We start from the raw sequence: 15854 nt of genomic DNA on the forward strand, positions 1-15854 counted from the left end.
GCCACCCAGAATTATTTCTCTCGTTAAAAAACTGCATTCCCTTTTTGAGCACTAATTGTCCAGGATTGCTATTACCTTTTTCTAAAGAGCAAAGTACGTGGTAAAACACTGCCATATTTTCATTCCAACGCTAAAACCAGAGCGCACCAGAGTTACCTGTTTTGTGATTCATTGGACTTCAACGGATTACACTGGGAATACATTTAGTGCCTATGAACCCTAATTTTTCATCTTCAATGAACAGTTTTTCAATGGTTATTGCAAGTTTCTCGGGTATTATCAATTTCCTGGTAAGCTCATGATTCCATCATCAAGGCTTCCTTAAGCTGATCTCTTCTCATGTTCAGTCATTTCCTCAACTCTCCATCTTGCAGCTAAAATCCCCTGCCATAGTGCCTTCTCAGGTGGGGAATTTCATGATTTACTAAGATGTCCATCAGCCAATGATTTATTTTTCTTAAGCCTACTCAAAGTAAGTATGTCCTTTATCATTCTGTTTAACTTGAGGAAGCGACTGATATTCCTGCGGTCTCCTGAAATGGCACCAGCATCCTTTTTTCATTTTGTTCAGGTGTCTCTGGATTTTTTCTGGCTTTCTTAATTTCCACTACATATAGTCCCAAGCCAGTTCCATCTTAATAAGTACAAGTAGTTCTCAAACCCTTGTTCTTTTCTAATGAGAAATAGCTCCTCTTCCAGTTCTTCAGTGTTTATCATGGCTTTTTTCAGCATTCTCAGGTTCTTTTAACTGATTTTTCTTTTCCTGCTGCTGTTGTTAAATGCCAACGTTTACATGTGACTGTAATAATTTAATGTCTCTTCTTCCACTCCTCTGATCCTGCCAGATCTTCTTGGGAGGCTGTGGGAATATTCTTGCCTCCCTTCTGCCACTCCAAATTCCTGCAGTTGTGAGTTGCCTGTCTCAAATATTAGCAACTTCTACCTAACCACATGGGATATTTAGATGCATCACCATTTCCTTTTTTGGCAAGGCTTACAGAACGATGCTGATTCTCATGGTAACATAATTTTGTTGAACCCACCAAGTTCATGTGACAGGCTTGAACATCGGTACCATGTCTGCAGACCCTGGGGGTGAAATTCATATTGGCCTTGGTTGGTAGTATTGTTTGTTATAGAGATGTACAATTACACTTTTAAATAATTGCTCACATTTCTAGTACCAACGCTTGGTCTTCTGGTAGCTGCTGTTGGCCTCTGATCCTCTGTTTCTGCTCAAAAGAAAGTCTGCAGTAATTCAGAGCCTGTCATTCCGTCACCACTTGGAGGTGAATGGTGGGTGAAGTCCATCTTCTGGCAGGTGTTTAGCACAGGGGGCTGCATGAATGTGAGTCCTGTACTCATTTTCATGTTGGATGGGGTCCTGCATGACAGGGAACTACTTGGAAGCTGAAGATTAAACTGAGTCAGAAGCACCGTTGCGCTAAGTGGATATTCGTTTATATGAAAAACACAACCGCTGGCTGTCAGGACAGTTTCTTATGTAAGAACTAAAGCTTGGGCAAGGGAAGAGATGCACAGGTGGAAAATCAGTGCATCTCACAGACTATGCTAAGTATGTAATCTTTTTCTAATTAATACCTACTCTTACTGATAGTAATTCTTCATTTATTACTGGCTTCTTGCTAATTCATCCTCATAAATAGCAATATTCACTAAGAAAGGAAGAAGATTGGTAGTGATTTTTCTTCTCAAAGCTTAATTCTGTTCCCGTAAAACAGCATCACAGGCTCCATACTTCTGTGCCTCGGCAATTCCAATTGCCAATAAAGTCAGCTACAGAAAACAAATACTTTTAGAATAATCAGTTCTGGCAAATTCAATGGGAATTCAAATGTCCTGCTGGGCCCTTTCATTTGCTGTAGTAATTCTGCAAGCAGACCTTCATTACTTCTGTTGACAAGGCGTGAGCCAAAAGCAAATTCAAATTGCTCCCTTTTCCAGAGCTTTACTGCTTTAGAATGCTAAAATATAAACCCAAAAGTTAGTCAGATGCTGTTCTTAATTCACTCAAAAAGCCCATCCAGCCAAGGAGGTGTCATTTCTCCTTACTTTCCAGAGCAAGTTTGAGGCAGAATTAAAGACAGGTCTCCTCAAGACAAACTATCCCTACAGAAGTCTGATAGAATGCTCTGATTTACAAAGTTTTTTCTCAATAGACTGTTGCCATTAATACCCACCATATGTCTTCACATCCTTTACAGTGAATTATTAGTCTGTATTGATAATGGAGGCAGACTTGGAAAATCTTTCAATTTCTAGAGAGTCTTCATGAAAAATAGTTTAAACAGCATGCAAATTATACAGCTCTGAAAATGGAGTTGTGATTTGTTGGATTATAAAAGTACAAGTGTTTATTATGACTGGTACTGAGAATAAACAGTTGCTTGCATATGCCAGCTACTATGGAAATATGTTTTTAAGTTCTAATGTGAGCTGTAAACCAAAGCTACTTCAGTTAAAAAAATTCAATACTTAGACTGTGGGGAGAAGTAGTCAGTGCCAGAGAAAACATTCCCCTTTAATAATGTTTGAACATAGAGCTGTGATGCAGTTTGTAGCAAGGCAGTGAGAAAAACCCACAACTAATCCTTCATTGCAGCTGTCTGAACTTTTGGTTGTCTGCCATACTTTAAACAGCGACTTCTTTTTCCTGGTGACTCAAGACTTGAATGACCTAGTGTGGAGAGTTTAAGCTATATACAAAAAAGGAATTAAGTAAGAAATAGCCAAAGTAAGTTGGGTTGCATGCCCCAGCAAATCAGAGGTTTGTATCTTAAGTCCTCTTCAGTGCCTAGGAAAAAATATTAAAATAAATAGATACCTTTTTATTTATTTATTTTTGGCAAGGAAATATTCAGCGGTTTAGACACCCATCTCTTCTCCTTCCTCTCTTCTCTCTCTTTAGAGTGCTGATGATATATGGAAACTAAATTCTGTAGAGAGTTCAAATTTTGAAGTTTATAAATGCTAACCTTTCCTGTAGAAGAACTTTCTAATCTTGCATTATTTTTAACTTTTTCTTCCCATTGATATATCTCATGGGTAGGTTTTTTTAAGCAGCATGAAGTACCAAATGAGCTTTTTTTCCCTGATTAATTCTTTTGCAAAGTAATGAAATTTGCTTAGTTTCACATGGAAACATTGGGGTCAGAGGAGTAATTTTGCATAAATGCCGACTTTAAAAAAGAAAAAGGGCTTTCTACGTTTGCCCCATTCTCACTATCACTTATTTGAAAATGAATTAAACATTTAATTCATTTAATTAAGTATTATCCTGAACTGATGGAAACCATGTAGTTTGACAAGTCTTACAACGTTCTAATAATTTCTTATTAAGACTAATTTCTAAATGGTCATTCATAGCTACATATTCTGATCTTTCACAGCTATGTATTATGTTGTATCTTTGCATGACAAATAACGGGGTATTGAAAAAAGGTAAATCATTGAAGAAAAAAATCAATCTATGCTGGGTCCAATGCCCATGGCAACAAATCTGCAGCATAATAGCTTTTGAGGTACACTAAGCAACAAGGCAGTACAACACAATAAACCATATATTGTCATCTATCTGACTAATGCAAGGAAAACCACAGAAATCGAGGGGATTTCAGCCTGAGAACTCAGTAAGTACCTAAAATGCATGAACACAGTGTTTCTGTACAAAGGGGAGCAAACACCTTTTGGTTGCAAGGGTTTGAGCCCCCAGATACTGCCAGTAGCTTTGTGTTTCATCCCACAGCATCAGTTCTCAGCCAGCTGAAGCAAATTTATACAGTCTCTGTCCAGACGCAGCAGCTCATGATCTGTACAAAATGGGGGCTCAGTTAACAGGTAGCTGTTAATAATGGAAAGGAGGGGGAAGGGAGATCATATCTCAGTTTTAACCCCAGTGAGCAGATTCCAACCAGCCTCCTGTAATATGTACTTTCACTAGAAGAGAATGATACATGACTTTTATCACAGAACAACAGATCATCTGTTTATTAGTTTTCCCAAACTCTCTGAATCATTCTGGTTAAGTGAATACTGTGAGTACAAAGAGATGATTCTGCAAAAGAGGGTAGATGTTCTAAAGCAGAACTGGGCCGACAGTCTAAGCTATACACTTTTCAGCTAATTTTTTTAATATCAAAGTATCTTCTGCAAGACTTATGCAAGTAACAGACCTATCTTTTCTTCATAAACATATGGGCAAACTGGATGATTTGCACAAGAAAACACACAAGTGCTTCCTTTCCTGTTTTTTTTGTAACTTGATTTTTATTTAAATACTTCCAAAGCATTATGTTAATGTACACTTTCTTCTGGTTCATGAATAACAAGTATTTTTAAGTCTCAAATAAGATCCTTGTACGATTTGTGTTTGTAATTATATTTTGAGTCTCATTTTCACATGTTCAGTTCCTGAGCCAAATAGTATTGACTTTTCATTTTGAATGATGCTACACAGAACTGTAACACCTACTTGTACCTTTCAGTTAAGCAATATTTTTAATGGATGTTCCCTTGTTTATTTTTCAGCATGTTTCCATGGGATTACAGACGATAAGTTTTAGTTGAGTTAACAGTCTCCATAAAGTTGCTTAGTGCAAAATCCATTGTTGGGGTTTTTTTCCGCATTAAAAAAATAGTTTACAACAGAAATTCTAGGTTATTTCATAGTCTAGAATGCATTAAAAGCATAAAGTCACGTGTATGTCAGAGACATATTTACAAATCTGTACAATTTCTGTCCTTCTTTATTTACTGCGGCTCTTGCCAGGCAACTAGGTTCAACTCTTACCACTCTGAGGTCAAATTCTCCAAGATAACGTATATCCATCACCTAAAAATGCTTTGTTTTGCTTACCAGCCCTGAGATTGATTGCTGCGTGTAAGAGGGGCCCGATTCGGCACTCCATTTCATAAACCCTACCTTCCATGGAGTTAGAGATGGTGACCGTTGTGGCTCAAGGCAGAACATGGACATGGGTGAACCCCACCCAGGCACCTTTTCTTACTCCAATATTTTAATGTGTTGAACTACTGGTGTATTTTGACTAAGGCTGAGTGGCAGATGAATTTATTTCTGACCTGCAGATTATTCACAGTTGCCAGACTTTCTCTTGTTCATTCAGAAGGGTAAGGAATAGTACTTCATACTAAACTCACACTGTGTTAAAGGATTCTAGCTCCCCTCTCTCCCTATTTATTTTCAGAACTGTTGAAAATGGAACATGCTGTTGGAAAAGCCTCTCTGCTTTTACACCAACAACTGGTTTAAAAAGCCAAGTGTTTGCATTTTGTCAACTGGATGCAATTTCTTTCTTTCCCAGGTCTGATTTATCTTTAAAACCACAATAAGCAGCATGCAAAAGGGCTACCCATCTCCCATAGCCAAGGTCCATCCCAGACACCCCTCCAGCCAATGAAAGAGCAGAATGGTGAAAAAATCAGTCCTTCCACAGAGTTCACATGGCAAAAGTATTATACATGGCTTCAGTTGCCAGAGGTACTACTGGCTGTGAATTAAAATTCAGTATCTTGGTCAGTCAACATCATGTTCAGAAAAGCAGCTGACTTAATTGTGTAGAGTTTCCCTGGAAAGTGCTTCATCACTGTTTGGCTCTGTAGTAAGAGGCTATTCATCATAACACCTGGAATCAAAGGTGCTCTGACTCCTCTCCTGCTGATACTTAAGGAAGAATGGCAGTTAACAGTATTATCTGAATTCCAGGGAGACATCATGATTTCTATAGGAAGATTAGGATGAGAATGGAATTTCTTCACTAAGGCTAAAAGAACACCTTCCAGAAAAATAGCACAATGATCCAACATTCATGGCTTGTTAAATTCACAATGGTGAAGAAAATAACCTTAGTAATCATTGCAATAGTATCCATTAAAGTATGGTAGCATATAGTTTTTCTTTTTAAGACACATCAGGTAATAGTTTGTTACTGTGGTTTATCCTGACCAGCTTGGGCAGGTTCTAAAAAAGGAACGAACACCACATGTGTGGATGCTCAAAAAATATCCGTCTCCTATTCTTCCCTTCTTCTCTCTTTCTTTTCCTCTTCCACTGAGAATAGACCAAAAAGGCCTGACCAGCCCTACCATTACATTATAACCAGGTAACACAGAAATTAATCAATTAATTTATTATTAATAGGAGCAAAATGTAAAAGCAGAACAAATTGTAGGTGTAGTACCAAGCATGCTTGTGTCCTGCTGATGTCTCCAAAAGACCCTTGTGATAAAAATGTACAGATTCTTTAGCTCTGCAAAGTCGAATATGCTAAACTGTGACTTCAAAAGGTTGAAATCTATTTCTGTCTTCTATGTTCTTTTAGCACTGTTTTTTTCTTCTGCTTTCTGCACTGCTGGATTTTAGCATCCATGAGTCATGTGATCCTTCTAGCATCAGTATGTTTTTTCTTCTGATCTCTAGCATCTCTGCCAAACAGGCCCTGGTTAGACTTTCTGCATTTCGATGTGCTGGTGATGGTAGTGGTGGTAGCAATGATGTCTGGGTTGACACCTCCCATTTAATTTATAGACAGAATTTTTCTGCTGCCGTTTTTTGAAAAACCACACTGCCAGTACAGCTGCAGCCAGTAACAAGCAGAGAAGAATCACAATTACTGCTATGATAGCACCCTTACTGGACTTGGGACAATCCTCTCCCTCACAGGGCTCGGAAGTGGGAACAGGCTTTTCTCCAAGGCCCTGGGTGAGATTTTCTTGCTCAGCTAATTCCTGGGATGCTGTGTCAGTAAAGATGTCTGGAGCTGGTGCAGTGGTTGCTACTTGTTCTGGGTAGGTGGTTGTTTCTTGTAGTTCTGTGTGTGGAGTGTAATCGGAGGGGCTGACCATCACAGAGGTTTCTGACATGGATGTTTTTAAGCTGGTTATGTCAAACAGTATCGTTGTACTGGGCTCCTGAGTCACAGTTTCCAGAGATGCAGCTGGATGTTCCCCTGTGGCATCATCATAACCTCTGCTCACACTGAAGTTCTCCAGACCACTTGCTGATGTAAGTGATGCTGGGGTTTCTTTAGCCCCTTCGTCATCTATCCTTGTTGTTGCTGCCACAATCTGTGTTAAACCTTCCTCTGGAGCTGGGCTGCCATTTCCCGATTTTCTTACTTCAACATGATTTGGTTGGTCAGTTGTGAGGATGATGTCGTCTTCTGTTCCCATTGAACCATCAACTTTATCGCCCTCCTCTTCCTCTACTTCCTCCTCTACCACCTCTTGTGTTACTGGATAACCATCTAACCATGATTCATCAGTAATGGCAACTGCATCTATCGCTGTCTTTGTATCATTAGCTGTGAGAATGGGTCCAATGGGGAAATCTTCACTGTCATAAAACATTTTGGCACCAGGTTCATCATAGACTGTCTTCCCTCCAATGTGGTTATCACCTTCAGGAAACTGTGCTTTAGTAGAATCATCTGTCTCTTTCTCCAATTCAGGTTCACTGAAAGTTTCTGATGGAAACCAAAACAAGTTTTTTTGGCTTAGAAGTGACACGGGGGACTCCGTTGGTGTTCTGCTTCCTTTTTCAGAAGTGTCTGTGTCCTGAGTAACACCTTTGGTGCTTCCAGTTCTTTCTTCCTCTGAACTTTTACTGAATGAAAGCTGTTCTTGCTCCTGCTCAATTTCTTCCTTGCCATTGCTATGTTCATTCTCAACAACAGGTATTGATCTGTCATCAGGAAAGTTATCTTCATAGTCAATGTGTGCCTCGGTTTCATCTAGAAACATTAAAAACAAACCACAGAAGCCAACATTTAATTTCTCCAGGAAAGCACTGGGATGATTTGTTGCAATAAGCCAAGAAGAAAGGTGCAATGAAAAGTGACTTTTAGACAGTATTTTTCATTCTATGTTATTGTTTATTTGAAAGGGACATGGTCCACCATAAGCTGATACTCAATATAAAATTTTTTAAAAAATCAGATAAGCGCCAACACTAACTGCTAGTATCTTACCTTTCCAGATTTAAAAATGTATGTAAATAACTTACTGTCTGCAGTTAGAGGACTTCCTTCAGTTGCTTATACTTCTCTCAAAACTTGCTCTCCCTGATATGACTCTGCCAGACTCGAGAAAAGAATTTCATCACATTCAAGCAAGAAATGTGCGTGGAGAGGAAGGTATAGCAAAAAGCAATCAAGTACTAATTGACAGTTAAGAAAACCCAACCCAAAAGAAACTAGAAGTTTTACAGCAACTTCATCCCTTTTGAGCCAGATGACTTTAAAGGATTAAATAGAGTACCTTATGTTCAAAATATCAAGGTACATATTTATCATTGAACTGCTTTTCTTCAGTTACCTTGGTGTTGCAATGTTACAACACCTGGGGCCAGAACTGTCTTTCTCATTCCATGAGAGCTCTTCAAAGCTGCCTGAGGCAGACCCCGCCACCAAAGCTGAATTTGAGTTCTGATTGTTTTCATCTGAAGAACTTAAAAAGCCTAACTCCTAGGTATCATGATAATACTGTCTGTAAGCAACTCTCAGGCTTCCAATTTTAAGAAATGAAATGTTACCAAAGAAAGGAAAAAAACAAAATCAAACTGGTAAAAAACACCTCAGAGTGTAACAGAGGAGTGGATTCATTGCAAAGTTTGAGTTTAATTTAGCAATACTCCCCATGTCTCAACAGACCTAGCACTCAAAGCAAAATAGGCTTGACTTAAAGCATGAAGCCAAATGTTTGAATTTGAATGAAATAATGCATTGTAATTTATACTTCTTCCACTCTTCTAAAAACTTAGCTCAATGAAACATTTTCCAAACTGGACAGGATGGTTGATTTTCAGCTCACACAAGTTTTACTCCTTAGAAAGTTGATGTAATTGCTGAGATTTATGCTGGCATTAAAAGTCATAGAAAACAGTGCCTTGGGATATGGAAAATAAAACAAACTGAATCATGGTGAGAATTTTTCTTTTTAAGAGAGTGTTTAGTCTTTTATGAAGACATTGAAGCAATAGACCTGGCATGGCACAGGAAACAAGAAATTAATAGGAGAATCTGTATTACAGATCAATGCATTCATAAAGCCTTATCTTTTTTTTGCCTTTTTACACTCAACCAATTTTGCATTACATTTTCATCTGGGGTCCACCTCAATTCCCGCCTGAGTCACATTCTCCTTGGAGACTGCTTCCCAGACTTCTGGCAGAACCATATTTGGTCTACTCTTGAAAAAGATTAGAAATATTGTCAAACCAGTCTGACCAAAAACGCTTAGGAGTGATACAGCTCCCACCAGCTCACTTTTTGCCAGAACAGCTTAAGCCAGGTGCCAAAACAGAATGAGCATTAACAAAAGGTATTTTCCTTGGAATAGCATCTGGGTCTACTAGAAATCAAAGCAGTTATGGTGAGGAAACCAAAATGTGTGACAAAATGTGCAGAGAGTTAATACCTCTGTGAAAGCTATCATCCTGTAGAGCAGGTCTTCTCATCTCACAAGAAGGGTTTTGGGGGAAACCTGCACGTGATAAAACAGTGCCAACAATGACCTCTCTCTCCTGTTCCCAGTGTCCTCATCTGCTTGTGGAATCCTCTAGATCCTCTCCATCTTCTCCAAAGCAGAAAAGACTTCTGTCTGGTGCAAGGGTAACTTAACAATCAGGGGAATACAACTCTTGGAGTGGAAAGCTTCCTGGTAGGACTCTCACTTTTCTAGTTAATCCTAAAATCTTTTCCAATAGTTTTTCAGAATTTTGTAAATGAATGGAGACTAACTCTGAATACTGAAGCATTTTAGCAACATGTTCATGAAGCTCTGCATGGCACTGGCCATTGCTATGTTGCACTTCTACGAGCCATCAAACATTAGTCTCATTTTGTCCCTTGTCTTGCTTTCCCTTAAGAACTTTTCTACCTGGATGGCACTCTCTTTGCATGGAAGTGGTGTCTCAAACCATTTTGTTGTCCATCCAGACTCCTGCTAGAAGTTGATATCTGGCATGCCTGCTTCACTAAAGTCCAGTTTCTCTCAGGACAGCCCATAGGTGTCTGTTGCATGTATATGAACTGGAAGATCGTAATGTGAGAAGTCACCATTTACCAGCTGTTATAGTCATTGTTTTCTTTTTTGAGATACATCATCACACCAGTCTGTCTTCACTTGTCTGTCTCTTGTACCTCTATTTTTGCCACTCATTTACTTTTCAGACTGCAGTAATTCAGCTGAGATTGAAACATGAATTTTTATGTTATGATGTTCTAGAGCAGGTTCACGCATCCATGAAAAAAATTACATCCACATGCTTGTGTTGTTTCCTCCAGACCTATTATTTAGTTAGCAGTATGAACGAGCAGCTAGTATTCATTATGTACTGGTCAATGAGATGACCAGTATGATCCGTACTCATTCACCAACGAGTATGGATCACTGTGAATGCTTAACAACTGCAGTAACATGCTTTTTATAGAATTTGAAGCTCTTTCCCTTTGGTGCCTCTCCTGCCATATAGTTTCAGCCTATGTAGGCACACCAGGAAAAAGCATGAGCTCCTAAGAAAATACAAGTCCTCAGTCTATCAGAACACATTAAAGATTTGTTGAAACATCGATCAAGTCTCCATCAAGCCTGCTGTCTTTGGGCCTGATCCTGCCTATGCAGAAATGAATTGATGCTTTCTTAATGCTAAGCTGAGGAAAGAAAAGGCCCATTGTAGTCTAAAGGGAGCCTGAGATTGGAGCTCATTATGCACTGCTCGTCACTGCATAAGGGAGTCTTGTTCCTTCTGACAATTAGATTGTGGTCCAAGTTGTAAAGCTGCTATAACATATTTTCATATGCAATCTCACGTATTTCTATAGTTTATAGCAAAGACTACCAACATAACTAATGTTAGCTTACAGGATGCCAGAATGAAAGCAGCTATTGAGCTCTCTAACCATCAAAGGAAATACAGACCCCCTTACTCTGAAGCTTTGATTTATATGATCCTGGATTGATTTACACAGTAACAATACCCTGTTCTTTCTTCTGGGCCTCTGACCTTCAAACATGTCTTGGACTTAGTATTTAGTGATTTTGTGTTACCACGACAATCTGTTAAGTTCACTGTGAGCTTGATTTTCAAGAACAGATTGCACAATTTTTGCACTTCTTTTTGCTCACCTCCTTGGCATTTTCTTGAACTTTTGAGCTCCCTGAATCTTAGTGTTGGTACTGAAGAGCAACAACCAAAGTAGATTCAGCTCCACCTCTTATCCAAATAGTTGTAACCATTATTTATATCCATTTTTAAAACAGCTAGTAACTGATTTAAAAGTGATTGCATCTTCCTTTCTACCCAGGTAGGTCTGGTTTTAAGAAGAGCTAGCAGTAAAATTAATTTATCCAAGACCAGAATCTTTCTGTATTTGGTCATTGTTACATCTTACCCCTACCCTCCTCTGGCAGACTCAAGCATCAAGTTTTACCCGATGTCTAAGGCATTACTGAGGCTAAAATGAACCTTTTACAGCAACAGATGCTGCAATGACATACTACCAAAGACATGAAGCTCAATTAAAAGGTAAAATCCTTTTAATTTTTAATTAAACATTTTTGGGAGGCAACCATCCTTAAGAGCTTTCATCTACTTCAATTTTTGATCCTAATGTGAAAACAGTGGCCAAACATAGAGACAGGCAAATACAAAGAGCTTGGTTTTCCACACTCTAGGATCAGTTTAATTTTTCTTCTAGATAGCATATTGGCATCCAAGCTCTATTTTGAGTGTTGCTATTTTGGACAACCATAAAGTGCACTGCATATTTTGTGGATGTATTTTTGGAGTACAGGAAATTGAAACTTGATTCTATGTAGACCATCATTATAAACATTTCTACTCTATAAAAACATCTTTATTCTAAGAATCTCAAAGTAACTACAGCAAGCATTAACAAGACAGCATCTGTTTTAAGGGTGGGAAGGAAAAGAGCATGTAGACCAATTTGCCCAAGATCAGTCAGATTTGTGAACTACAGCATCCCAATGAATTATCCATTTGACTTGGATCAGGCACACAAACACACTTTTGTCGAGTCAACCAGAGTACACTAGACAGATATTGTGTTGCTTTTTGTCTTTTGCAATAACTACAAGAAGGAGGATAAATTTTATTCCAGCAGAAAGCCTATTAATATAAACAAATAACCCATCAATTTTTTTTTCTAATTCCATTTGGCAGAATCAGTTCATGCCAGATCGATACTTTACATTAATCTAATACAACTGCTCACTGACAGGCCTGAAAAGGGTACTGAAGTTTGTCATAAGAAATGTTTTGACAGGCCGTGGAGATATTTTTTCCTGATTTTATTTTTCTGTCACAACTCTTCCTTTGCACTCTCAGAATAAAAAAAAAAAAAAAAAAAAAAGCATTCCCAAAGAAGATAGAAAGCCAAAGACATTTTGTTTGATTCTCTTAATTTGAAAAAAAAACCCAAACAACAAACCAACAACAAAAAAACCCCCAAAACCCAAAAAACTAAAAGACATAAAAAGAAATGGTCCTGGTCAGTTGTGCTTACAGACCACATGAATGTGAATCAACTCAGAAAACAATGTTTGAAGTAATGAGAATAAGCAAAGTAATGAGAACCAGGCAAAATGACTGGGAGTTGCAGATAAAACTTTCAGAGATGGTCAGAGTTAGCCAAATCCAACTCTGAACACACTAGGCAACTATCCAAGTGTTGACACTGGAGAGATTCCTTTGATGTGCAGAAGAAAGGGACCCTTCTACCACAAGCATATAGCTGGAAAAACCCAAAGCAACCCAGAGAAAAGGATAAATAGATTATATTCTTTTGAGCCAGTTTTAGGGCAGAGATGGGTCAGGATTTCCCAACTTTATCATCTGCCTTCTCTTTGAGGAAGCAACTCTCAGGGATGCAGCCTAATGCAATGCAGCCTAATGCAATGCAGCCCTGACCTCCCTCACAGAAGTGTTGGTGTTAATGCTTCTGATATTGAACCTGCAGTTCATTTGGGGAAAAAATTTAATGTCATTTAGCAATGGTCACTTTAGTCTCTGTGCCTGCAGGACAGCCACGGCACGGCACGTATACATCTGCTTTCAGACCTTACTACAATGCCAATCTTCAGGATACGAAACAAATGCGTTGTTTCCACAAAAATAGAAAAAATAATAAACTACAAAACTCATGTATTTCCCTGTTCTCTGCTTAAGGTTGCCTTGTTGGGTTGAATATCCTTGTGTTTTCAGCTAGAACACAGCATCTTTTCATGATGAGGAATTACAGGGAACACTAACTGTACAGAGCCACTTTTTTTATTAAAAAGCATCTTGATTAAAAATTACGGTCTATTATCTGTTGTGCACAATGTACATTAAAGCTATTTGTAATGTACTGTTTTCTTAATTTCCAACATAGTTTACTGTATCAAAAATCCACTTAATATAACCCCAAAATCATTTTGTTCAGTTATGCCCATAGCCAAGTTTTGCCATGTATTTTGGGTTATATGTGTATTGATGTATAATTTTTTTTCATTGAATTTACAAATCTGCCAACTGTATGGTCGTACACTTGCATCCTGGGTGCCAGAATGGACTGTATCTCTTCTTACTGGATCAAAACAGAGAGGAGAGACGATATAAAGTGACTTCAAAGAACACTTGAGGGCTATATTTAGACACTGCTGCGATGATAGTTCTTTGACTCTCTATTTGCTCTGGCTGAACAACTGGGAGGGTAAAGCAGGCCCAGTGTTTTTACACAAACAAGAAAAACATAAAATTATTGTGGTTTAGTCTGATATTCTGCCTGGACAGCTGGGCAGAAGGTACCAACTAGAACTATGATACACAGATATAGCATCCACAAACCTCAGAAAGCTTTATGAAATTAGATAAACGTCATCACTCTTTCACAGGTGAGGTTGAGCAAGCAGCAGAGAGCAGTATAGTGACTTTTCCACAGTCTCAGAGACAGTGAAAGATATAGGAACAGGCTTATATCTCTCAATCCTCTGATGGTGGTTTTCTCCCGGTGGTCCCACCGTGTTGGTGTAAGAGCATCAGGAACACTTCACGTTTCCAGTTGCTCACCCAGCGCAGATGCAGAGCAAGGGAACTGTATCATCTTACCAGCCTCTAAACATAGCACTTAAATGTTCATTGAGGAGGCTTCACAAACATCTTTCCACTGCTGTCAGCTGGTTAGGACAGTAGTCCAGTCTGCCAACAGGGATATAAATTCTCTGTTAAGTCCCATAATTAACCTTCATGATAGGAAGGTGCTCTCTTGCCTCAAAGCACTTACAAAGCAGTGTGCATGCTGAATTCTGGAGTACTTAATAACTATTCTTCTCTCTCCTATGACCCCAAAATATCAGTCAACTGTAAATCAGGTTTCTTTTCATTAAATTCCTTTCTTTTTTTTGCTGTTCTTTTTCATTGAATTCTTACTTTTTAAAAAATAATGAACCCTACACACATTTCAGTCTTCCTGTAACGTATTTTTTCTTAAAAATTTGTGATCAGGAAGATTAAATATATTAATTGAACACTTATTGTATTTTTTATCCCAGGTCCTTAAAGTGTTTGAAAAACAATAATTAGAGGAAACCCTTCAGCATGAAGTCTACATTGAAACAATTTAAAAAATCCTAATCCACAGTATCACATCTACCCCAAGATTCATTGTTGATATTTGTGACTTTACAGCCACACTTTCCTATTTCTTTTAAAAATATTTTTCTCTCCCCTGTGGCTCCCCTGTGTGAAAGGCTCAGGCAGAACATGGGAAATAGACCATTTATCCAGAGGAAACAGTGAAACACACACAATTCAAATGGCCTGATTCTTCCCCTTCCTTACTTTGATGTAATACTGTTTTATTTCTGTGTGTGGTGAAGTTAGCGTTTCCACTAATCTCAGTGAAGGAAAAAGAAGTATCAATTTGGTGCAGATTATAGGAGATTCAGACCCACTAGGTTAGTTGAAGATGTCCCTGCTTATTGCAGGAGTGTTGGACTAGATGACCTTTAAAGGTCCTTTCCAACCCAAACAGTTCTATGATTCTGTACTCTATGATCAGATGTAGATACTCTTTTTTCTGTCTTTCCCTCCATGCTCCTCCTCTATGCTCTGCAATATTTTGCATAATCATCTGAACTACTGTTTGTAAGAACAGTTTCAGAAGCTGAAGTAGTTCAGAAAAATGTTGGTTCTTTTATTTTGGGGTTTTTCTTACATCTCTACCATTTGGATGGGTTTGAAAGTCTGGTTCCCAGGTGCACAGACATGACTTATTTCTACTAAGAACAAGTTTGACCTTTTCTCATGATTTTTCATTGCCTGATGGTATATATTCATAAGTAAAAATAACTCTTTGCAAGCCCCTGGGCATTAAGGAATATATGGGTTCTGAAACTAATATGCTAACTCCAGCCCATATAGATAGCTCAGCTACCCAATGGCTGCCTAGTCCTTTGCCTAAAATTTATCTGTTTTGCTAGAAATAATATCTTAAAACTGTGATTTCTCCCTGAAAAAAATAGTAAGATACTCTGACGACTATTCTTAAATATTGGAAAAAATGGTGAGATTATGCACTGAGCAGGGTAACAAGGGAAAGCAGAATTCAGATTACACCCACACCTGAACTCGTGGTACTATTTAGCTTATGTTTAAACACGGATGAAGTTAAAAGCTTACTGAAGAATAACTAAAGGTTGATCTTATTGGGGATTTAAATTAAGAAAATATCATTCTTATAATTTCCCAGAGCTTTTACATTTTGCTTGGGGTTTTGGTTCGGTGGGTGTTTTTTTGTTTGTTTGGTTTGGTTTTG

General features: G+C 38.3%; 1 protein-coding gene across 1 annotated transcript in view; it reads right to left on the minus strand.

The window, feature by feature from the left end:
• Positions 1-4289: 4289 nt before the first annotated feature.
• SUSD5 (sushi domain containing 5) overlaps positions 4290-15854 on the minus strand; it is a 42252-nt gene continuing 30687 nt past the window's right edge. Inside the window, exon 5 of the mRNA XM_064668984.1 lies at positions 4290-7769. Within this exon, the coding sequence (XP_064525054.1) occupies positions 6481-7769 (1289 nt within the window). The 3' untranslated portion in view covers positions 4290-6480. The remainder of the gene's footprint in view (positions 7770-15854) is intronic.

The sequence above is a fragment of the Pseudopipra pipra genome, chromosome 1, assembly GCF_036250125.1.
Source record: "Pseudopipra pipra isolate bDixPip1 chromosome 1, bDixPip1.hap1, whole genome shotgun sequence".
Lineage (NCBI taxonomy): Eukaryota > Metazoa > Chordata > Aves > Passeriformes > Pipridae > Pseudopipra > Pseudopipra pipra.